At 52.3% G+C, this 22,229-nt stretch overlaps 1 protein-coding gene across 3 annotated transcripts; it reads right to left on the bottom strand.

Moving 5' to 3' along the window:
- Positions 1 to 2,464: 2,464 nt before the first annotated feature.
- Csf1 (colony stimulating factor 1) lies at positions 2,465 to 21,350 on the bottom strand. Of its 3 annotated transcripts, none has more exons than XM_006979496.4 (9): positions 20,899 to 21,350; positions 17,481 to 17,603; positions 16,252 to 16,314; positions 14,630 to 14,800; positions 11,261 to 11,408; positions 9,105 to 10,120; positions 8,435 to 8,487; positions 8,064 to 8,122; positions 2,465 to 4,529 (listed from the first exon to the last, which is right to left on the bottom strand). In XM_006979496.4, the coding sequence occupies exons 1-8, from the start codon at positions 20,935 to 20,937 to the stop codon at positions 8,077 to 8,079; spliced, it is 1,659 nt and encodes a 552-aa protein (XP_006979558.1). In that variant the 5' UTR covers positions 20,938 to 21,350; the 3' UTR covers positions 2,465 to 4,529; positions 8,064 to 8,076. The 3 variants fall into 3 exon arrangements, with proteins under 3 accessions (XP_006979558.1, XP_006979560.1, XP_042135625.1); XM_006979498.4 differs by having other exon boundaries at positions 9,105 to 9,235; positions 20,899 to 21,349; XM_042279691.2 differs by lacking the exon at positions 2,465 to 4,529 and adding an exon at positions 6,623 to 7,240 and having other exon boundaries at positions 20,899 to 21,116.
- Positions 21,351 to 22,229: the final 879 nt, after the last annotated feature.

Below are 22,229 nucleotides of genomic sequence, written 5' to 3' on the forward strand. Positions count from 1 at the left end.
GCAAGAAAGACTGAGAGAAGCAACTTGTTCATCACCAGCCCCTTCATCTCACCCCACTTCCCTCTTCTTACTATTTCCAGCAAGGATGCTTGAGGATGCTCTTTTCTGCAGCATCAGGTTTTAGTCTACAGCATTCTGTGCTGTGGTTTTTCCTTCGGCTCAGCAGCCTTCTGTTCAGGAGGCTTCTTGTCATCAGAGCAGAGTTCTTCCACAGCTCTCCAGCTCTTTGCGCAGCAGCACCAATAGATGGACTGGGATGTTCGTTGATTTCAGAATTGGACTCAGAACAGAAAAGAAGGCTGAAGGAGGAAGCTCCTTGAATATATTGGGATCCTTAAACCTTTTCTTTTTGCAATACTGGAGACCAAACCCAGGGCCTTGTGCATGCTAGGCAGGTGTTTTACCACTGACTTACAACCTTAGCCTTCCCATGTAGGGGGACATAGGTCCCCCATCTCTCCCCTCTGTCCCTCTCTCCCTTCTTCTTATCCCCCCTCCCCCCTCTCTCTCCCCTCCTCTCTCTCTCCCCTTCTCTCTCTCTCTCCCTCTCTTTCCTATTTCCCTTCTCCCCTCTCTCTTCAATGTTTTGAACTCACTAATATGGCCTAGGCTGGCCTTGAATTTGTGCTCCTCCTGACTGGGTCTCCCCAGCGCTGGGATTACAGGCATGTGTCCCATGCCCAGATCCAGTTTTCACGTCTCTTTCCCAGTGGCCTTTGCTGTGTCTTCAGACTTTTCCTGTCTTTGGAGGAGATGGCTCCCACGTTGGTGACAAAGCATGGGGGTTTCTTCTTGCACTCACTCCCCTTGGCAACTTTGCATTGTGACATTTTGCCCTTGCTTTGTACGTACGGTCCTTTGTCTGTGTTGTTTCTTCATCGAGAAGGCACTGAGCCCACTCTTGCCTTACAGCACTGTCTCCTCGGAACTTAGTGTCCTGCAGTGGTGTCATCCATAACCCCTTCTGACTTCCAGTCATGGAGCCGAGAGTCTGAGTTCCAGACAGAGCCGTGGGGGTCAGCCTGTGGGATTGTGTGTGCTCTGTGGCATCCGGGGGTGGGGGGAGCCAGCCACTCTATGTTCAGTAGCTGGCATGAGCTACTCTGCTCCCTCAGCAGTTCCAGCATCCAGGACAGCAGAGTCTGGTCACCGAAACCCCCAAAAAACTGAAAAGGAAAACCAAGGAACAAATGTGCTACACTGGTACAGGGCCCACCCTCTGGAAATAGGGACTTTCCTCCAGACCTGCACAGTCACTGCCCACCGCCACTGACTTCAGAACCTGTATAAGGGGTCATGGGACACCCACCATTGTCCCCTCTACCCCCTTGCTGAGGCCCACAGTCTGCAAGAGGTTAACCTCAGGTTTCTTCCTGGTTGCTTCTGATTCACTTTCCTGTCTCTGGCCGGATAGAGGTTTAGAGGTTTGGCTGGGCCCGGCTAGGCAGATCTCTAAGCCAGAGTTCCTGACCCTGCCTGTGAAACAGTAATAGCCACAATGAAGGACATCTTACCCTCTAGCATTCTACTTGGTCCCGCCCTCCAGCCATAAATCTTTAGTTACACAACATAAGACTACTCATCTCCACCAGTAGAACCCCAGCTCTGCCACCTAACTGGGTGAACAGCCAGGCCCTGATGACCCAGTATGTGCCCAGCAGGCCACACTTAAATCAGAGGTGTTTTAACAATTCTGGCACGCGGTTCCTGAGCCTCACCCTGAGATTCTGGTTGTGTTGATATAGGGCAGGGCTTGAATATCAGGATTTTGGAAACAACAGATGATTCTGCCTGCATTAAGGTAGGGTTGAGCACCTCTCTTCTAAAACTTTCTTACACTGCCAGCGACAGGAAGGCCCTGTTGCCTCGGTTTTGCCAAGCGGGTGGCTGTTTGTGCCCACCGGGACCTTCGCTTGCTCTGGTCTATCCTGCAGACCTCTCTGTGGAAGTCCACATCTTTGGGTTTCCCTCCACTTCTAGTAAGAACAGGTCTGAGGCTTTGCACATAAACTGCAGGTTCCCTCCGTGCTAGGCTTGTCCACGTTCCAGCCTACAGCATCTACATACCTCAGCACCCCACTGGACCTGCCAATTCTCTCCCCTGGACAGCAGGATCAGTGGTCCAGGAGATTCCTCCTTGCAGACCCCTTGGGCCCTTGGAAAGAGCCCAACCAGTCATTTTCCCAGGCTGGGCTGGGCTTGAGGCGGCAGGGTGGGGGGTAGTAGCCAGGCCTGAGGTTTGGCTGCTTTCTGCCCTTTTCCTATTAAACAGATATGCAGATGAACGCCTCTGGACACCAATAATACAGAGGGTTTTAGTAACAAGACTGAAATCCGGAGAAGCCCTTCTCCATGCACCCTGGAAAAATCTCAGAGTGGAGGTTCACCCAGCAGTTGCTACGCTCCCCGCTACTGTTGCCACCCCCACCCCAGAAGCAACTTTTCCCATGACTCACACGTGGCAGCTTGTGCACTTCTTTTATTATTAAATATAAAAGCAGCTTCCTATTTTTTAAATAGATATTTAAATGACCTTATATAAAATAATTCACTTCCAAGTATAAAAAAATGCAGTCTCACAGTCTGTGAGCCGATGTTCTCTCCGGGCTTTCTTAGAGGAAAGAAGGGGTTCCTGTGCGGCGGGGGAGGCGCCAAAGGTGGGTTCAGAGCTCCTCCTGTCTGATGCAGCCAGGTGCCCACAAAGAGCTTCTTGCAATGGGTTGGATTTGCTCTTCTGTTTTTAATAATACATGTTTAAGGTAGAGGGGGTAGGAGAATGCCTTTTTTTTTTTTCTGTGTTTTTCCTTCTATTTTAAAATATGTATTTTCTAGCATGGAAATAGTCTGTAACTAGAAGGCTAAGTAAGCCCCACAAGAAAGTCTCCAGTGTCCTTCCTTCCCTCTGCTGTCTCAGGACAGGGTGGTGGGGCCTACGGACCCCCCCTCCCCGCCTTGCCTGAAAGGTTACGGACCCAGTAGCCAAGGAGGGCAGGAAAGGGGGACACAGCAGCATAAAGAGACCAAGGGCGAGTGAGAGCCCTGCCACCCGTGGCCAGGCCTCAGCGCCACCGACAAGGCCTGGCCCCGGGAAGAGGGCCACACAACAGAGCTGGAAGTAGACAGCCCGGTTCCTGATTTCTCTCTGGAGCTGCCTTGCTTGGCTAGAGACGGCAGGGTGGGGTGGGTGAGACTGGGAGGGTGTCCCTGCCTACCTGGGTCAGGTCTGGAGAAAAAAGGCCAGCAGAGGTGGGGCTGGAGCAAGGAGCTCAGTCCCAGGAGCTCATGACAGGACACCCTGCCCAGCCCCAGGCTGGAAGCAGTGAGGACGGAGGCTGGCTGACTGGTTAGAGTATGGACATCAGCTTTCACCTTGGGCACACGCATATTTTCAAGACCCATTTCCATTCAGAGCTCTGCCTGTGGCCCTTCTGCCTCTGCCTCCCCTTCCTTTCTCCCTTCCGCTAGTCACTTCCCTCCTGGGAATGTCAAAGTGCAAGATGCAGAAACCTGGGCAAGGAACACAGCCCAAAGACCAGCTCTGGCTGGTAGCCCAGGCAGTTCTCCCACGGCTCCACCCTGGGCAATCAAAGGCCTAGGCAGGGGAAGGTTGGGGCTTCGGTGCTCCCTCAGTCGATAGTGAGGCCAGCTCAGTGCAGGAAGCTGAGGAGAGGATGAAGGGGGTGGGAGAACATTCGGACGGATGGTCACTCATGGGGATGGATGGGACAGGCTGTTCAGCAGGCAGGTTCAATATTCACAGTGCAATGGCTTCCTTCATGAGGGGTGCCTCTGCTGGGCAAAAGAACTCTGGCAGGGGCTGTGGGTAGGAGGAGACGAGGCTAGAGCTTGGTCCTCCTCTTGGCATCATGAGCCAGGTCAGACAGGTCCTGAGGCAGGGCTGGTCTCCCCTCCTTCCTGGCTATCAGCTGAGGGCACTTGGGCAAGTTGAGGGTGTAGACCCCTTTAAGCTGTCAGCACAAGCCGCCAAAGGCCTCCTCTTCCCGTCCCTTAGGCTGCATGCCTTTATGCCTTTACGGGAAATCAGGCAGATGCTGTCCCGCCCTGTGAATCTCAGGCTTCCCTCTTGGGAAACAGGTCCCTGCCTGTCCTTGTTAGATTCCTTGGCACCAGTGGGTCTTCTGGGCACAGGCTCTTCTGCTCCTTCTTGTGTGCCCTGGTCTCTCATGTGCCATACAGGCAGGCAGGTCCCTTGCCAACTTCTGGCTTTGAGAGGAGGGCACAGCTCCTGAGGGGAAGGGTCCTGAGCTAGCTCGCTGGCCTTCCTCGAGTGCAGAGAGCCTCCAGGGCCCACAATAAATAGTGACAGTTTAGGGGCGTCCTCCAGCCCTCTCTCAGTTAGTTGAGAGTCTAGGGTTAAAATAGACCCCATCAAGGCTGCTCTTGTCCAGTCTTGGTAGGCAGGAGCTCTGGTAGTAGCAGGCCACGTTTCCAGGAAGATGGCAGGAGAGGGTGGTGGTGGACATTCCCATAATGTCTCCTTCCATAAAGAGATAGTCCTGTGTGCCCAGCTGTAGAGAAGAGAAGGGAAGAAGGCTGGTCAGCAATTGCGAGTGTGGGGAGGGTCGCTGAGGACATGCTTGGGGAGGTTTGGCATTCCTGTGGGCTCTTGGCCGGCTTCAGGCAAGACTTCCTCTGGTCCTTTCCCTGGCCTTCTAGGCCACCCCAGACACCACAGAGAAACCAGGAAGCTTTGCCTGGCAGTAGTCCAAGCCTCTGCCCAGACTGGCCTCACCTCCTACCTCTCCTCCTGGGGGACCAGTAACCACAAAATGAGGGAATAGGACTGAAGGAGGTCTCGGCCAAGAGGTAGAGAGAGGGTTATTGCTTATGCACATGGGAGCAGGGGATAAGGTCTTGAATGTCCCTACTAGGCCCCTCTTCAGGTAAGGCCATCATCTCACTAGTCTTAGGCCAAGTGAACTAAGGGTGATTTCTGCCAACTCCAACAAAGAATTTTCCATGTCCATCTCCACACCATTCCTCAGAGGGGGTCTGCACAGAAGGTATTTGGGCAAAGGTAAATGAACAGAAAGAACTTGGGCTTGTGGGACAGAGGCTAGAGGCCATGCTAGGAAAAGGGAGGGCTCACCCTGTCAACAGGCATGCTCATCCTGAGTAGCCCAGCCTCCTCCCAGATGGGATAAGGGACTTGCCTCTTATCATCCATGGGAGCCAAGGCCCTGCCCTCTCCCTACCCCGCCCCCATCTTTGTCCCCTTGCCCAGCATCCTCAGAACGCTTTGTTCCACAGCAGAAATCCCCTGGACTCCATCCAGCAGTTTGACTTTGGACCCTATGTGGTGCCTCCCCCCAATGTCCATACCCCCACTGGTCAAGCCTCTGTTGGGTAAGGAAGGAAGATGAGACCTACAGCCTCTGGCTCCCAGCCCATTCCCATGCTCTGGAGAGGAAACAAGGGGGAACTATAAACTGGACATGAGCTATGCTGGTACAGCCAGGCCACAGGCTCTGCCAGGCCCATTAGGGAAGAAGGCCATAGAGGACATGCCCTAGCCTGTGACCCAGCTCCCAGCTCCCTGGGGCTGAGGGCCTGAGTTTTCTGCAGCTCTGTGTCCCTCCCTCAGTCTCCACTTCTGTGTGTTCCACTCATCTCCTCAGAGTACCGCTCAGTCTGGACCCAGGCACTCAGTTCCCACAGGCTCCTGGAGCCTGGCTTTAGGGACCAATAGATCTGGACCCACTGAGCAAAACCTTGAAATCCTGAAGTAGGAAACTTGAAATCTTGAGAGTTAGGAGTCAGGAAAAGGACAACCGGAACACAGAGAGCTCAGGGCAGAGGGCAAGTCCATACAGATGGCAGGAGGAGGAGAACTGGTGGCCCTTGATAAGGTGGCACAGCACTGAGTCCCAAAGTCCCCAGCAACCTTTACTCTCTGATTCAGTTCTGAGGGGTTCTGGGTCCTTCTCTGAGCCATTCCAATGAGCCAGCTAACTCATTTCACCCATCTCTATCCACCATACTGCCAAGTGGGACCCCAGGATTCTAGACATGGGTTGCTGCTTGCCTTTATCCAAATCCATTTCCCTGGTTCTGAGCATCTGTCAGATCTCCTGTCTGGAGAAGGGTCCAGACTCATCCTCCTATGCATGGGCAGTTTGCTTACGTGTGGCAATGGGTGTAACTGGAAATTTGAATGGGTCACACAACTAGTTTGTTATCCAATCAGTCAGCAAATCAACTAAGCATTCTGCCAACTAGTTATCCAGTCAGCTCACCAATGAAGAACTAGTCAGTTAACAGTTACCAGCTAGTTGGTTGAGTAGTCAAGTCAGCCAACCAGCTGGCAAGGTGAGATGACTAGTTAACTGGTTAACTGGTCAGCCAGAAGGCTGGTCAGTTAGAGAAATCTAGCCAGGGTTAGTTGGTAATTCAGGTCTGAATCACTAGCCAGGCAGCATTTACTGAATTTTTGACAAGAATAGAGAGTCCCTGTCTCTACTTGAGTCCAGGATGATAAATGAAGTACAGAAAAAGTGGAAGATAGTTCCTGCCCTCTAGGGGCTTACAATCTTAGTAGTGCCAAAATGTATATATACACGCATGAAATATGATTTTAAAATACATAAAAACAACATCCAAATGTGTGCAAATTGAAATAGTATTAGCCATATACAAAAGAGCAGAAGGGGTATGAATTAAAAGAACAACTAGAGGGATGTGGAGACTTCAGGAAGGAAAGCTTCCCGATAGGCTGGTGTGGGCAGGGTTCAGAGAGGAAGAATATGGGTCACATCTTCATCAACATTGTGGGTGTGGACAACAAATGACACTCATCAATATGCAGGGGACACAACCAGGAGTTATAAAGTGACCAAATTAGAGTTCAACACTCTCAGTAGGCTCAGGGCATGAGCAATAAGTAGTTTTAACAAAGGTGAGCATAAACTACACTTTGGCTAAAAAGGTTAAGTTGTCCGAGTATGGAATGGTGAAGGTCTGCTGGATAGAGGCTCACGGGAAATAGAACTGGGGTTTTTAATAGACCACAAGCTCAACATATGACAATATATGATGCAGCTGTTAAAACTAATGTGATCTTAATCTGCACGAGTAGAAGAGTACTGTCCAGATCAAGGAAGGCAACAGTCCCACTGTACTCTGAGCTGGGCAGACAACATCTGGAGTACTGTGTCCAGGGCTGGGCGCCACATTTTCAGAGGGACATTGACAAACGAGTGTGTCCAGGATGGTGAGGGGTCTGAAAACCATATCATATAATGAATGTTTGAAGGGCTTGGCCACACTTAACACAGAGAATTCTTAAAGGGGACATGAACCTTAAATATCAGACCTCATGGGATGAACGGACTGGCTGGGGAAGGGGAGAAGGGAAGGCAGCATTGCCTGCATAAGGAAGGAATCCTGGGTGTACAGGGGGAACTGACGGCATGCAGGGAACTTGCCTGGAACTGGGGATGTGTGACCAGAAACTGGCTGACTCCCTGTTGGGGATGCAGAGTGGGCCCTTTTAGGCTGGGACACTGGGCCAAATGACCTCTTGACAGCTCTCCCAAGACTAAATCTCTATGGCACCATGATTCTAAAACAGGAAGGCAGGAATAACCTTAGCTGGGGAGCAAGACGAGATGAGACACAGTCTGGCAAGAAGTGGATGCTGAGAAGCTCAGGGCTCAGCACCAAGCTGGGAGTACTTGTGTTTAAAGGGGCTGGCGGCCATGCAGAGGCTAATGAAAATTCCCCAGGGTGGTAAAGACCTTGTAAAAGCCTCATTAGAGGAGGAGGAATGTGGTTGCTTTGGGACTGAATGTGTCAACAGCAAGATAGAAACATAAAGCAGAGGGAGCAGTAACTAGTCTCCGTGGGGGAGGGGTGCAGGAGCAAGGGGAGACCTGAGGCCTGGAAGGGAGGGGCCTAGCTAGAATGAATGAAAATGGGAGTGGGATAGAGGAGAGGAAGTCAAATGTGTGGGCCTCCTGGGAGTTGGTGGCTTCTGCAACAGGGGGAGGGTGACTGGAGATAGTTCTTTTAAAGGAATAGAGACGTCAAAATCAGAGCCTTACCTTGGAATCCTTTCTATACTGGCAGTTCCACCTGTCTGTCCTCATCCTGGGTCAGGGGGCTGCAGGCAGAACACAGGGCTGACATAAGACTTTGGCAGGAGCATGGGACTGAGGGGACTTCCTAGCTTGTCCCAAACCTTGCACATGGGTTCCATCTCCATGAGATTTAGAACTGCCCAACTCTATGAAGAAGTCAGGAGAAAGCCCAGCTGTCGTGGAAAGAAGAGAGGCCCTTCTTTTTCGGTACCCACCCTGCTCTGCAGCTCTAGTTCATCAGGGCAAGGGAGAGAAGCCCCTCCTCCAATCTAGAGGGGAAACAGGTCCCAAGACAGACATCCAGTGCCTCCCACAGCCTCATTCCAACTTCTCACCTGCCCTCTGGTCGCCCCACACAAGAATCCAATGTCTGAGACTCTCGATGGCTCTGGTGACAAGAAAGAGATATCTCATTGAGGTGCTGGCATGCCCCCAAGCATTACTGAGAGAGTTGCAAGAATTCCTCTAGCTACTCCAATGCATGCACAGCTGAGGGAGACTCCTGGGCCTCTTGAGGATGAGTGTTCCTTCTCCTGTCCCTTCCCATGCGGAAAACAACCTATGGGCCCCCACGCTCCCAGAACTACATTCCCTTCCTCTTCCTTCCCTCTCCCACTTGGTTGTTCAGGAGTTCTCTTTTCTACATCTTTCTGTTCTCATCCCCTCTCAATGATCTTGAGGCTGGAGACCTCTTGATTTTATTATTTACTTATGTGTTTGTTCATTTGTTTTTGAGACAAGATCTCTCTATATAGCTCTGGCTGGCCTAGAACTTGCTATGTAGATCAGGCTGGCCTTAAACTCACAGAGATGTTCCTGCCTCTGCCTCTGGATTGCTGGGGTTAAAGGCATATGCCATCACTACATCTGGCACCTCCTGATTCTTGAAGCAACATTCCATTACCACTGTCTACCATTTGGGTTGTCATTCCCACCTCCCAGCAACTGTAGAGCCTGTTGGAACCTGCCCCATAGGATGCCCCCCTCTCCTGGGGTTCTCCTTACCCTCCGCTTCCACCTGTAGAACAGGAGGCCCCCAACAGCCAGCAAGACCAGGATGATGCCCGGCACCAGCAGATGGAAGACAAACCCAGAGATCTGGGGGTCAGAGGATCCCCTAGGCAGCGTCTCATGGCCTGTGTCAGTCAAAGGAATGGAGTTAAAATGGGCCACAGGCCTGGCTGCCCCCTCACTTGCTGGTCGTCCTTCCAGCTCTGTGGGGCTCCTTCGATCCCTGGTACTTCTCTTGCCCTCAAGCTCCCCAAGGGGCTGCACAATGCCCCAAGAGTGGCTTCTGGGAATCAGTGCCTGAGCAAAGGGGGTGGCTGGGTTGCTGAGGCCCTGGGGACCCAGTGTCGAAATGTGGGGAGATCCTGGCTCCTGGTGGTCTCCAGGTGGCATAGATGAACTGTCTGTCTTCTCAGGAGTGTGATTCTGCGTCTGGCCAGTGGGTCTCATAGTGTTCACCTCTGGCAATGGGGTGCCTGTTTCTGCTGGCTCTTGGTCCTCTGTTGATTTATGGAGTAGAGAAGATGCTGAAAGGTCGCTGGATCTGTCTGTCTCTGCCTGGAAGTTGTCTTCTACAGGCTTGGAGGGAGAAAGCTTTGCTTCCTGGGTCAAAAAACCCTCACTAGCCTCTCCAGAAGCTTCTTCTAGGACCCAGTTAGTGCCCGGTGAAGAGTCGAGGATGTCTTCCACACCTGGGATAGGAGCCTCTGCAGAAGGATGAGGCTCTGAACCCTCAGTGAGTCCGTCCTCATGGTTCGGGGTCTCTGGTGACTCGAGGCTCTGGCAGGTGCTTCTGGGTGGTCGCTGCTTGGCACTGGCTGGGTCCTCTGTGCGGAGGGGCTGCTCACTGGGCAAGAGGGAATTGCCCTCTCTCCTCTGAGAATCATCCCAAGCCAAGCCAGCCAGAGGGGCCATGGAGGGGACAGGGGGCTGGTGAGGGGAGGTAGAGGCCAGGTCACTGCTAGGGGTGGCTTTAGGGTACAGGCAGTTGCAATCAGGCTTGGTCACCACATCTGAAAGAACCACAGAGAAGGGGAGAGAGAAAGATGGGGAGGAGATAGAGTCACCAGCCTCTAGCACAGCTCCCCCAGAGGGGCAAGAGGGGGTATGGCCCTGGGGCATGGGAAGGGGACCCTCTTTTTCTAACCCAGCCCTGGGGCTGGAGAGAGGGCAAGACAGCAATAAATGATCACGACACAGAACTCAGGCAGGAGGGAGTGATATGGACAAGGAGGGAGCAGGGTATCATGGGCAGGGAGCCAACAGCAAGGTACAGACAAACAGAAGAGGGCTCGAGGAAGACCACAGGACAGTGTACTGGCGCTCTAGCTGGCCAGGCGCCAAGCCAAGGGTAAGCAGCAGCCAGGCCAGGGGACTGAGCAATAGCTCCTGGATTAACCCAGGACACTTGGACGCCCCCAAGACACTGGCTTCATGCACAGCCAGGAGCCGACCGCCACAGTCACAGCCACAGGCAGAAGGCTGGGGCCGGGAAGCAGTCAAAGTTTGGGACTTGGGGACTGAAGCACTAAGGCCGGACTTGAGTATTGTCCCGTTGCAGGACCTCAGCCCCTGCTTTGGGGAGTGAGGCTGAATGGAGGACACATGTGGCACAGGACGCAGAGATGAGGACACGCAGAGTGCACAGGCAGAGAGAGTTTGAACGATGTTCAGACTTCAAATTCAGCCTTATCCCTTGAGGGGACATCCAAGGCATCCTGGGGACTTCTGGAGCCAGGGTGTCCTGGTGATTTGCAGCAGGGCTCCTGGAGCAAGGACCCTGACTGCCAGATGGAGCACCTGCTCTCTCCACGGCATCCCCATTTATCCAGCCAGTCTGCGGAGCCGAGGGGGAAGCCACCATGCCTACGTGGCTTTCTGAGAAAGGTCCCCTCTCCCTCTCACTACCATCACAGCCACCAGCACGAGCCTTCTTGATGCTGCCACATCAAGTGAGGCAGTGAGACAGTACATGCAGGCATAAGTCAGTGTACATGCACACACATGTCAGCAAAGACATGTGCCCGGGGCCCTGCGGTACATGAAGCCACATAAGTACATAAAACACACAGAGACACAGGTAGCAGCCAGGCTGCCTCTGGGATTCCCTAGCCCCTTACCTCACCCTCCCTGTAGCTGGCCCCTATGCTTACCTGGGCTGGAGCACTTAGCAAAGCTGTTGTTGCAGTTCTTGCTAAAAGTATTCCAGTCCTTTTCAAGGAGATTTTTTGTTTCATTAAAGACATTCTTGATTTTCTCCAGCAGCTGGAGAGGAGTCTCACGGAAAGTTCGGACACAGGCCTAGAAGAAGAGCAGAGCCCCTTTGGTAAGCCCGAGCATGGGCCTCCTCTCACTATTACCTCTGTTAGATCCATCTAACACACATTCAAGTGCCACGGGTATGGTCATTTACCTGGGCATCATGCAACAAACACAAGAGAAGTGGTTCCTGGCCAAGCTGGGCACTGAGTGCAGCAGAAACTAGCACTGAACACATTGTTACAGGAGTGTCCTGAGCCATCCATCCGAAGGTGAGTTACAAAAGAGTGCTAAATGGGAGCCCAGGGAGAAGATTGCCAAAGGGACAGCTAAAGTGAGCAAGGGAAGAGAAGGGGCTGGGGTTAGGGAGGATAGAGCGTGCAAGGGTCCTGGGGCAGGAAAGCACGAAATGCCAAAAGACTGAGAGAAGGCTGGAGTGGCTTCAGTACCACCACCTAGGAGGAAATTGGCAAGAGATGCAGTTGCAGAGAGTTCTGCCAAGGCCAGGGACTTGTTGACCCTGCCAGGAACTTGTAGTTTTGTCTATTGAGCCAATAGGAAACTGAAAATTTGCTCAGAAGGTGGATCATGGTACAAGACTTGAATTTTATAAAAATCATCTTGTTGTGGTATAGAGAACAGACCTGGGGAAGCCAGAGGAGAGGAGCTCCTTGGCTGGTGCCACGTTTTGGAGGAAGTGCCAAGGATGCCCTGGTCTGCCTGCTGAGTGGTTTTTCTCTTCTGCAGTGTGTCCAGATGCTCACACGCACTGCAGCTCTGAGAAGCCACACCCTCTTGGGTTCGTCCCACCTCACTGGCTGCTTCTTCAGGCCCTGTGCCAGACTGTTCCTTCTAAATACTGCAGTGCCTCAGGGTTCTGCTCTGGGCTCACCCCACCGTTCACAGCAAGCTGTGCTATGTGTGATGACAGTATCATCTACAGCCTATTTCCAGAATGCCAAGTTTTCCCTTAAACTTTCTGAGCCGGCTATTCAGGGAAGAACAATAGGTTTTCCAAGGCTACTATAAAGTCCTTGATTACGTCACTGTGTCTTCCCAGCCTGCCTATAGCAGGCTTGTAATAAACAGTTACTAGACGAATGAATGAAAAGACTCGGCCTCAGCTTCTCCACTCAGCAGCGAGGCACTGCTTTGTTTGGACTCATCTTCTTGTCTGTGATGTCAGGACAATACCCCAGCCTCTCCCAGGAGCTGGTATGGCAGGCCAGCTGGCTCAGTCCTGCATGTGTCTTTATAAAGCTCTTTGTCTCAAACCTGACCCTACGTGCTGTAAAAGAAGCCAGGCATTCTCACCTGGAACCCTGACACCCCAGCTTTCTCAAAATGGAGGTGCCTGCTGGGTTGGGAGCTCAGAATCCTCTTCTGAGTGGTGAGGCTGGACTTGGGTCCCTGAGCTGAGGCACCCTCCGCATGCACTGGGTGAATAGTCACCAATCCAACAGAGCCTGAGGCCCTCTATTTCAACCACTGGTGGGGCAGCTTCTCACAATGCAGATTCCCAGGCCCGTGGGCCCAGGGAAGTAGAGTCTCTAGGGTGTATGCTGGGACTCTGCATTTTAAACAAACTCTTCGGGTGATTTACTGGCACTTTAATGTTGGGAAAGCATAGATTTAATGCTGCATAGTAAAGGACCACCCCTTCCTCAACCAAACAGCCAGTCCAGATAATCTGGTTTTCTGTTCCCTTTGGGGGCAAGTTCCTCCACCATGTGGTCTCTATTTCCTCTCTTTCTTTTCTCCCTGATCTGCCTCCAACAGCAGTTGCCATGTTGCCAAATCAAACGGACCAATGGGCACTTTACATCCCTCAATGTATTTGTCTTCTCAGCCTCATTTGATAAAGTGCTGGCTCCTTCCGTCTGGAAACCCTGAGGTGCTGCCCTCTGTTTTCCTCCTACTTCAGGCGCTCCTCATCCAGGGTCCTGGACCTCTTCTCAGTTGTACAGTTCTGTGGCTCCACAAACAGCATCTATGTATCCAGCAGTCACAATCATAACCTCCTGTAGCTGTCCGTCTGATGTGCCCCACACTAAACTGAGCTCCTCTGCCTGTGGTCATCCTTATTTTGACATCAATGAACTCTCCCGGGGCTCCAGATGAACACACCCTGACTCACTCTCTCCCTTTCTATCCCGGAAAGCACCGAGTCCTATCTGTCTGGGGGGATGGCATCCAGTCACCTTCCGTTTTCCTGCCCCACTCTGAATCAAGCCCCTGCCATTGCTAGCTTGGCTGAGCCTCCTGCTGCCCTCCTGATCTCCATTCTTGCTCTCCATAGCCTGCTCTCCAGCCCATCACCAGAACAGTCTGGCGTCATAAGTGACATTGTATCATTCACTACTTTATGGTGGCTTCTTTGAGATTTAAGACAAAAAGCCCACATCTTTGACACCCTGAATGATATGCTTCCTGACTTTCCTCTCGGAGAGCAGAGACTCCACATCCCACACCTGGGCCATGCTGAGTCCCTTTGAACCCCTGAATGCAAGCCTTTCTGATGACCCTAGGGCTTCTGATCACCCACCAGCCGTGGCTCCTACTGCTCTTACCTGTGCTGGAGCTCCGCAGTTGTCTGTCTCGCCCTGCCTTCTCTCTTCCCCTCTGCATCCTTGGTAAGTCAGCATTCCCTCTGCACTCGGGCTCAGGTTCCTGTTCCTCTCAGCCATCTGCTCAGCTTTCCCCTCCCCTGCTCTCCTCTTCTCCAGTGCCGCTATCACCACCATCCATTCACATGCTTGTATTTTAACTGTCGCAGTCCCCTCCCCTCCCCTCCCCTCCCCTCCCCTCCCCTCCCCTCCCCTCCCCTTCCCTCCCCTCCCCTCCCCTCCCCTGTGTCTTCATGATTGTGGGGATTTTTGCCTTCTTTGATCACAGCTACTTCCTATTGTCCAGAAGAGCACTTGACACACAGTGGTCACTCGATAAGGTTTTGCTAAATGGATGAACAGTCCTTCTGGTTATATTCACAGATGCCATCCATCATTCAACAGCTGCCTACCTCACTTGACTATAAGCTTTGTAAGAGTGGGGACCAGGAATTTCTTGCTCCAAGGATATCATCAGAGTCCAGCACTGTGCCTTCTGTCTAATGAGTGCTTGGCGAAGGTGGATGGAATAAAGAAATGAATGGGTGAGAGAGTAATGAGCGAGAGTCAGGCAAGGCAAGCATATGAGGGCAGGGTGTGACCTCCACGGCCTCCCTCTGCCTCTTCCCTGGCGCTCTAGCCCCAGAATCATCCTACCTTGTTCTGCTCTTCATAATCCACGGTGAAGCAGCTCTTCAGTCTCAGAGAGAGTTCCTGGAGCCGCTCGGTGGCATTGGCATTGGGGGTGTTGTCTTTAAAGCGCATGGTGTCCTCAATTATTTCTTTCACCAGAAAAAAAGCCTTCTTAAGGTAGCAAACGTGATCATCCTGGAATACAGGAAACAGGGCTTAGGGCCTGGCTGAAGTGGCCTGGGAACCCATGCTTTCTATGAGAGGACCACCACCCCAGGCAGATGGAGGGCTGCAGTCTGCCATCCTGCACTTGTGAGGAGGGACACACCTCCTGGTGTGAGGATAACCTTGGCTTGTCTTTTATTCTTTCTTTAAACCAACCAAAACTGAGACTTGGGCTAGAGGAAAGGAAAGGTGGGTTCTGATTAGAGAGCTTTGGATCTCTTAAATGAGGCTTTGGTCAGGATGGATACACACAGGAAGGGTGAGTTTTAGGCTCTCTGGCCCTCAGACTTTTCTCTTTTCCTTTCAGCTTACTTTCACAAAAGTCCTTTGCCATATAGCCCCCTCAAGTCCTCCAGAATATAGAGATACTAAGGACTTGAAGGGGCTGTATACTCCAAGGATACAGTAGTTGGTTCAAAGACAGAAACTCCGTTTATCTCTGTATCTCTAGTGCCTGATCCAGTAAATAGATGTCATTGTTCAAGTGCAGGAGTAAGAGAGTGAATGACTGAGGCCCTGTGGCGATGCAGGCCATGGCATTTCCACAGAGGTGCATGGGTCTAGTGCATGCAAGCTTAGAGATGGAAGCAATTCTGGACAGACTGGTTGTTCTTCTTGAGGCACACAGATCTCCAGAAAGGTGTGGCACAGGGGACAGTGGGGGGCATGGAAAGGTATGACAGACATCACGAAGAACTTACGCAAAAGCTGGGAAGCAGAATGAAGCAGAGAAGGGAGGTGAGAATATGGTGGGGGTAGGGACTGGAGATTTGGATCTAGACTGCCTTGGCTTTCTCTTGAAGTGAAGGCTTTGGGGTTTCAGAGAGCTCCCCCTAGTGGTAAGACGAAGAGTGCCCTAGACTCAGGGAAGTCTGGTAAGGAAGCCCCTGAAGGCTGATGGGGAGGATGGAGGACAGCACCCTAAGGTGCTGCCAGCTTTAGCTGCACTAGGTGGCTGGTTGGTCAGGTGTCAAGTAGAAAGCTAGGCTAGACTGCCTTCCTGTCTGTGGTTAGTGGATGGAGGAGTGATCTTCTTTAAAACAAAACATGGTATAACATTCCTGGGTTCAAGTTAGTCCTCTATCACTTAACTATGATTAAGTGATATGCTCCTTAATCTCTATGTGGGTGATAAGAAATATTTGTGGACCTCAGAGTGATACTGTTAAATTAACTGGGGAATGTGCCTAACATTTAGCAAGCACCTGATAGATGTCAGGTCAAAGGAAGGAATCAGCAAAGGACTTAAACTCTGGCCCCTGCCCACTGGTACTTGGCACTTGAGTGCCCAGGGCCCCTCACATGCTGATACTGTCCTGCTCTAGGTTTTCTGCTGCCTTCATGCTGCCCCATGCGACCACCCTGGGGCAGGCAGTGAGTACTCACTACACACCTGGGCCTTGCAAACACTTGCTACTTACCACCTGTTCCTGGTCTACAAATTCAAAGGAAATCTGGCATGAGGTTTCCATTTGGCTGTCGATCTGTGAGACAGAACAGACCAGTGATTACATGGTACCTGTAGGTCAGCTCAGCTTCAGAATGGGACCCTGGTTTGGGGTGAATGAGGTTTTAATTTTATCTACCTCCCTAAGACAGTGCTGGAAAGACAGCCACAGCTAGGGGACAGCTGTGTCTTCCAAATGTCCAGAGGGATTAAAACAAACAAACAAACAAAACCCCTTATACTTTGATCTATGAAATCACACATCCAGGCTGTTATAAGGAGGAATTATCTTTAGGAAAATATAGGATGTAATCTTTTCTGGGAGGGGGTCAATACCCTATCATGAAAAGAGCTCAAGTGGAGTCCAGGCAAGTTCTGGGGAGTCTAGATCTCTAGCCTCAGCCTCTCCCTGGAGCAAGTTCTAAATCTCGGAGAATACCATGGCACTCATGCACCTTGGCCTGCCATGGAAGCTGCATATAAAAAAGAGTGGTATTGAGGAGGGAGGTTGGAAACTGCAGCTCCAGGGCCAAGTTCAGGGCTCTGAGCTGGCCTTATCCATTGGTGCCCCACCCTGTTGATAAATTCTTTACTGAGAGGGGCAGAGGCCATGACAACAACTGGATCCTGACTGGATGGATGGCATTTAGAATTGTTGGTGGTTCGGTTGACCCTATTAGAATCAGAGCTGGGTTTTTTTTCATGGCCCAGATGAGCAGGGCACCCCAACCCCAGGGGCAAGGGTCAGGAAGTGAAGGTAGAAGACTGGGAGTTAGGCTGGAGCCTCCCATCTAAATTTGGGTGGGGCGCTGGTGCCAGGCTGTCAGGGGATCTGGCTATCCAGGAGCTGGATAAACCATCTGGACCCAGCAGGGAGACCGGGCTGACTTCCCAAAGGAGGCATTCTCTGAGTCAGAGCAGGGTTACGGAGCTTTTTAGAATCCATAATGGACATTCCTGGACTACCATTAACTCAGGCAACCAATCCGAAGCCCACCCTACCCACTGCCTATAGGGGACCCAGACAAGGCTTCCAGGGTTAGTGGGAAACCCAAGGTCCCCACCTTGAGAAGATCAGTGAGAGAAGGATCAGGATAGCGATGATCCAGATAGCTTTATTTCCTGCAAACCTTCTCTTTGACTCTGCCTTCCGGCTGCTACCTCAGTTTCCTCAGTGAGGAGAAGGAAAGGTCTCATACTCACCAGCTGCTGCAGGACCTGCAGGTGTCCATTCCCAATCATGTGGCTACAGTGTTCCGACACCTCCTTGGCAATGCTCCTGCTCACCAGGAGACAGACCAGCAGCAGCCGGGGGCCCAGCCATGTCTGTGACAGAAGGGAGTCGTGTCTCTCCAGTGCTTCTTCTCCTCAGCTACCCCCATGTCCCACAAAGGACAGGAAACAAAGCCCTATTCTCGTAATACCTCACACCTCAGGGTGCAGCACTCTCCAACTTAGATTTCTCATCAGCCAGGGCGCCACCTTGCTCTTCCCTTGATAATAAACCAAACGCCATCTTTCCCAAGAAGTCTTCCCAGGTTAACCCAGGCCAGCCCAACAACACAGAACCTTGGGAGGGGGGGCAGGTGTCGAGACAGGGTTTCTCTGTGTAGCTTTGGTGTCTGTCCTAGAACTCACTCTGTAGGCCAGGTTGGCTTCAAACTCACAGAGATCCACCTACCTCTGCCTCTGCTGGGATTAAAGGCATGCGCCACCACTGTCCAGCTCACAGAACTATTTTTTAAAAAACAATTTAGAAAGGCTTATTTAGTTCTGTTCTGTGTTTTTGAATGTTTTACATGCATGCATGTATGCCTACCATATGCGTGCTTCTTGGAATCCCCTGGAATTGGAGGTATGAATGGTTGTGAGCCACCATGTGAGTGCTGGAAATTGAACCTGGGTCCACTGCAAGAGCAGCCAGTGCTCTTAAATGCCGAGCCATCTCTCCAGCCTATAGAGAATGTCTAATGATACTAATAATACGAGTGCTGTGCCAATCTGTATAAGTTAAATGACTGGGAAACTCCTGGAGGGTAGGGTTTTCTGTCCTTTCAGCTTTAACGCTGAGACAAATCCCTTGTATGCTGGCTCCAAGTTTGTGGTCAAACACTAATATTCAGACTACAAACAGAAACACTGTCCCTGGGTCCTGTCTTCCTTCCCACCTGGGTCCACAGGTCTGGCTCGACAGAGGGAAACACTGGGGCCAAACTCCATTTCACTGGGAACTCAACCCAAGTGGAGACCTCCTGGAGCCTTGGACTTCCATTTCGAGAAGAGTCCAACTGACGAATCAGAGACAGTGGTGTGCTTGACTGCTGACATCTGCCTGTCTGAGACCCACCAGGCAGTTCATCTAGTCAACAAACCCTTGCCACCACAAAGCTCTCTCCTTTTTGTCCACACCCACCTGGCCCAGCAATGGCTCATTCCTAGAGCCACAGGGTTGGCTCCTGACACCTGACTTGGTCCTTCCTTTCTCCTCCCCAAGATCCTTTCATCCCTACGGCTCCAATAGGGCATCCCAGGAGATGCCAGTCTGAGGCAGAGGGGCTCTTGGGCTTCCCTTCCCTGGTCTAAGACTGCCTCCCAGGAGCTCCTGATCATCCTGGCAGCTGTTGTCCCCCAATTCAGGGAAATGCTGGCAGAGTGGAGTGATGCCTGGCACCTTCCTAGATCTGGGCTCTGCCCCAATAGTCCAGATGATGAGACAAATGCTGCAAATAGGAGCACATTGAGAAAACACAGGGAGGCTATGAAACAGTCCACAACAACACTGGTTTACATCTCAAAGCCCAAAGCCTCCTCAGTTCACACCAGGGAGGAAAAGCAGCATTGGCCAGGCAGTGAGGAGGGAAGAGGGACTTCAGTGAGGCCTCAAAGGGTGGCAGACAGAGATGCACAGGGTCCTGGCCTGACCTCAGAGGGAGAGTGTGGAAGAAGGTGCAGACAGCCATGGATGATACTGTGCTGGGTACTGTTGGGCGATTGGAAAGTTAGCCCTGAATAGCATCCTAGATCTTTAGAACTTCACACTTAGGACCTGGTAAAGGAAATGACTGTGCACAAGGTAACTGGCCCAAGCTGGTTGCCGCTCAGATGCCAGCTAATGGTGTGTATGGTATGCCGGAAAGGACCTGGGCATTGAGGTTCAGGAAGACCTCAGTCCTGGCACTTCAAGGCATTGATGTTTGAAGATAGCAAGGTGAAGACATTACCTCAGGGATACCTGGCTTTTGGTGGCATTTCAAGCATTCACAGAAATAATGCACAGCTACCAGATGAGAGGCTAACTTCAAAGACGACCAAAGGGGACCTCTCCTTGATCTGTAACCCTAGTGCTACAAAGGGTTAATGCTCTAGCTTACATCTGGCTGGACAGGCTCTTCCTGGCTTGCTTCTTCCTCCCGCCCACTGCCTCAGCCTCTGACTATGGAAGCAGCCCTGGAAGGAAACCGCTGCAGTCTCAGAATGCTTCAAGACATCACGTTCCATTTCCCAAGCAGTAAGCAGAAACCTGGTATGATTGGACCCTCCGACTGATCTTGTCTGATTCTGGCCTTCTTTCCTCTTGTTTTCCCAACTTGTTAGCCCTTCTTTTTGCTTGTTGATTCTGTTATAACTCTTCTTTCCTTCTCCTCCTAACCCCATCGCCTCCCTCAGCTGGGCCCTCCCTCCCTGTGGATCTACTTTTCTCTCTCAAACACCTGCAACTCTCTCCTGCCCCTCAAATGTTCTGCTCCTGCTCTCTAGACTTTTCCTCTCATTCTCCTCAGAAGCAAACCCACTTGCTGTTGATTGAAAGTGCCACCCTGCACTCTCTAGGAGCCACGGCATCATCTGCTGCCACTTTGGGGGAAACTTCTCGCAGCCCAGCAGCAGCTCTGCAGCTGTGAACTCCCATTCTGCTCTCCTCGGGTAGCCGCTGAGCCCAGAATAGCCCATCCCCATTGAACCAAATTCTCCAAGAAAAGAAGATTCAGGGTTAGCTTCAGGCCATCCCTGGGGTCCCATTCCCCTCAAACAGCCACCCAAGTCCCTAACAGCTCCTGCCCATAGGCTGGAGCAAGTAGCAGCATGCCCTTCGCTTTTCTTCTGACAACAGGTTGCTCAGCACAGGTCCTGGCATTCTAAAGCTGAGTGACCCTAAATTTTCCCTACCCAGAAGGCCCACTCCCAACTAGGGCCTAGAAACGTGCAACAGTCAAAGGAAGATGCCTACTGGGGATGATGCCACACTCGGGTCTCTGTCACTCGGTACCTGGAAACCGGTTGATCATCCTGGCAGACACTGGGCCTGTGCCAATTGCTGCGAACCTCTCTCTCCTGCCTGTGGGTGGCTCAATTTTCTCCTCCGTTCAATGGGGGTGAGCAGCCTTCCCTTTGCCCTGCAAAGCGCTGTAGCCCCAGGAGCAGCTGCTCAACTACAGCGGGCCTCAACCCTAGCGCAGAAGCTGTTAGGACGCCGGAGCCCAGGGCCGAGACGCCTGAGCCGCTGGCGTGCAGGGGCTGTCCGCTCGCTCGCTCGCTCGCTCGAGGGGCCGCGCCGCCGAGCTGCCTGCTGTTGCAGAGCTCCCGCCCTAGCCCGCCCGGGCCCCGCAGCGCGGTCGCAGCTTACCGATGAAGGGCAGCGCCCCGCGGCGCCCCGCGCGGTCATACGGGCAGCTGGGTCCTGGCCCGGCGTGTTGGCCGCCCTAGTTCGCTCGCTCCCTCACTCACTGCTGGCTGGAGAGCCTGCGCCCCGGCCGAGGGCCACGCCGCTGTCCCGGGATGCAGAAAGCAGCGGCAACACGGAGGGCACCGAGGCGAACTTTCACTTTCCTCTGGCCGAGCTTCGCTGGCCAGCTCTCGGCACAGCCTTTTAAGCGCGGGCGGGCTGGCGGGGCATGTGGTTTATGGGAAATCACCCTGGCCCTCCGCCAGACACACACACACACACAAACACACGCTCACACTCACAAGCACTGACACATACACCCTGGAGGCCCACTGAGCCGTCGCCTCCCTTCCCCCAAGCGGGCCGCCTGGTCGTCCCCGCTAGCTAGCTCTCTTCCCAGTCGCGCTGTGGCTGCACTAGCTCCGCAGTCTTCAGCAAAGTAACCAGGGCTCCACCGCCCTCCCCCTCCCTTCTCGAGGTCTGGACAAGACACAGCCTTTTCTTCTGTGCTCTCCACTCATGTCAATCTCATGTGATTGCCTTCTTTCTAATGCTGGTCCCTAGGGACTTTCCCTGCAGTCCCGAAAATCCTTAAATCTGAGCAGGAAATGGACAGGGTGCATTGAGAATGACCTGAAGGGGGATGACCCAACCATGGAAGACTGGGGCCTCTCTGCGGCAGCTTCATTCAACATCCTCACGGAGCCCAAGGCAGCAGGTTTGCAGGTTGGCTTGCTCCTTCCTACGCACGCTTCAAGGAATCTGCTAAACTTCCTGCCCCCTGGTTGTGGGGAGAAGTGGGAAGCAGGGTACAGCCTGGCAATCCAGCTACCTAGCCAGGAGAGGAGGGGCCTGTTCTGTGACAGCTAGCTGAGTGGTTCTATACTCTGTGCCAGGAGGCACTTCAGGTGCTTGACCCATGAATGATGCAAAGGCAGGCTGGTCCCCTGTTCCTGGACTACCAAACCCAGCTGAGGTGGAAAGGCTAGTGCACCTGGGCCCTGGATTTCCCTCCAAGCTTTTGGAAATGCATTATGGAGACAATCACATTTTGTCTGTACATGAGAATGAATCTAAGTGAATCAGGAGGAATCTATTAATTATACTACCAACATCAGGATCTTTTTCCTTCTTCTGTTCATTGTGACTCAATGTCTTTCAGTCCCTCCGTATCTCCCCCCATCTCTGGAGTGGCCTGGTCTCAAAGAGGCATCTTTGGTCACTTGGCCACATGTGTCTCTAGCTCCAAGCAATAATTTTACTCTCACATGTTTTTTTCTCAGGCTGGTTCC

The sequence above is a fragment of the Peromyscus maniculatus genome, chromosome 6, assembly GCF_049852395.1.
Source record: "Peromyscus maniculatus bairdii isolate BWxNUB_F1_BW_parent chromosome 6, HU_Pman_BW_mat_3.1, whole genome shotgun sequence".
NCBI classification, from domain to species: Eukaryota; Metazoa; Chordata; class Mammalia; order Rodentia; family Cricetidae; genus Peromyscus; species Peromyscus maniculatus.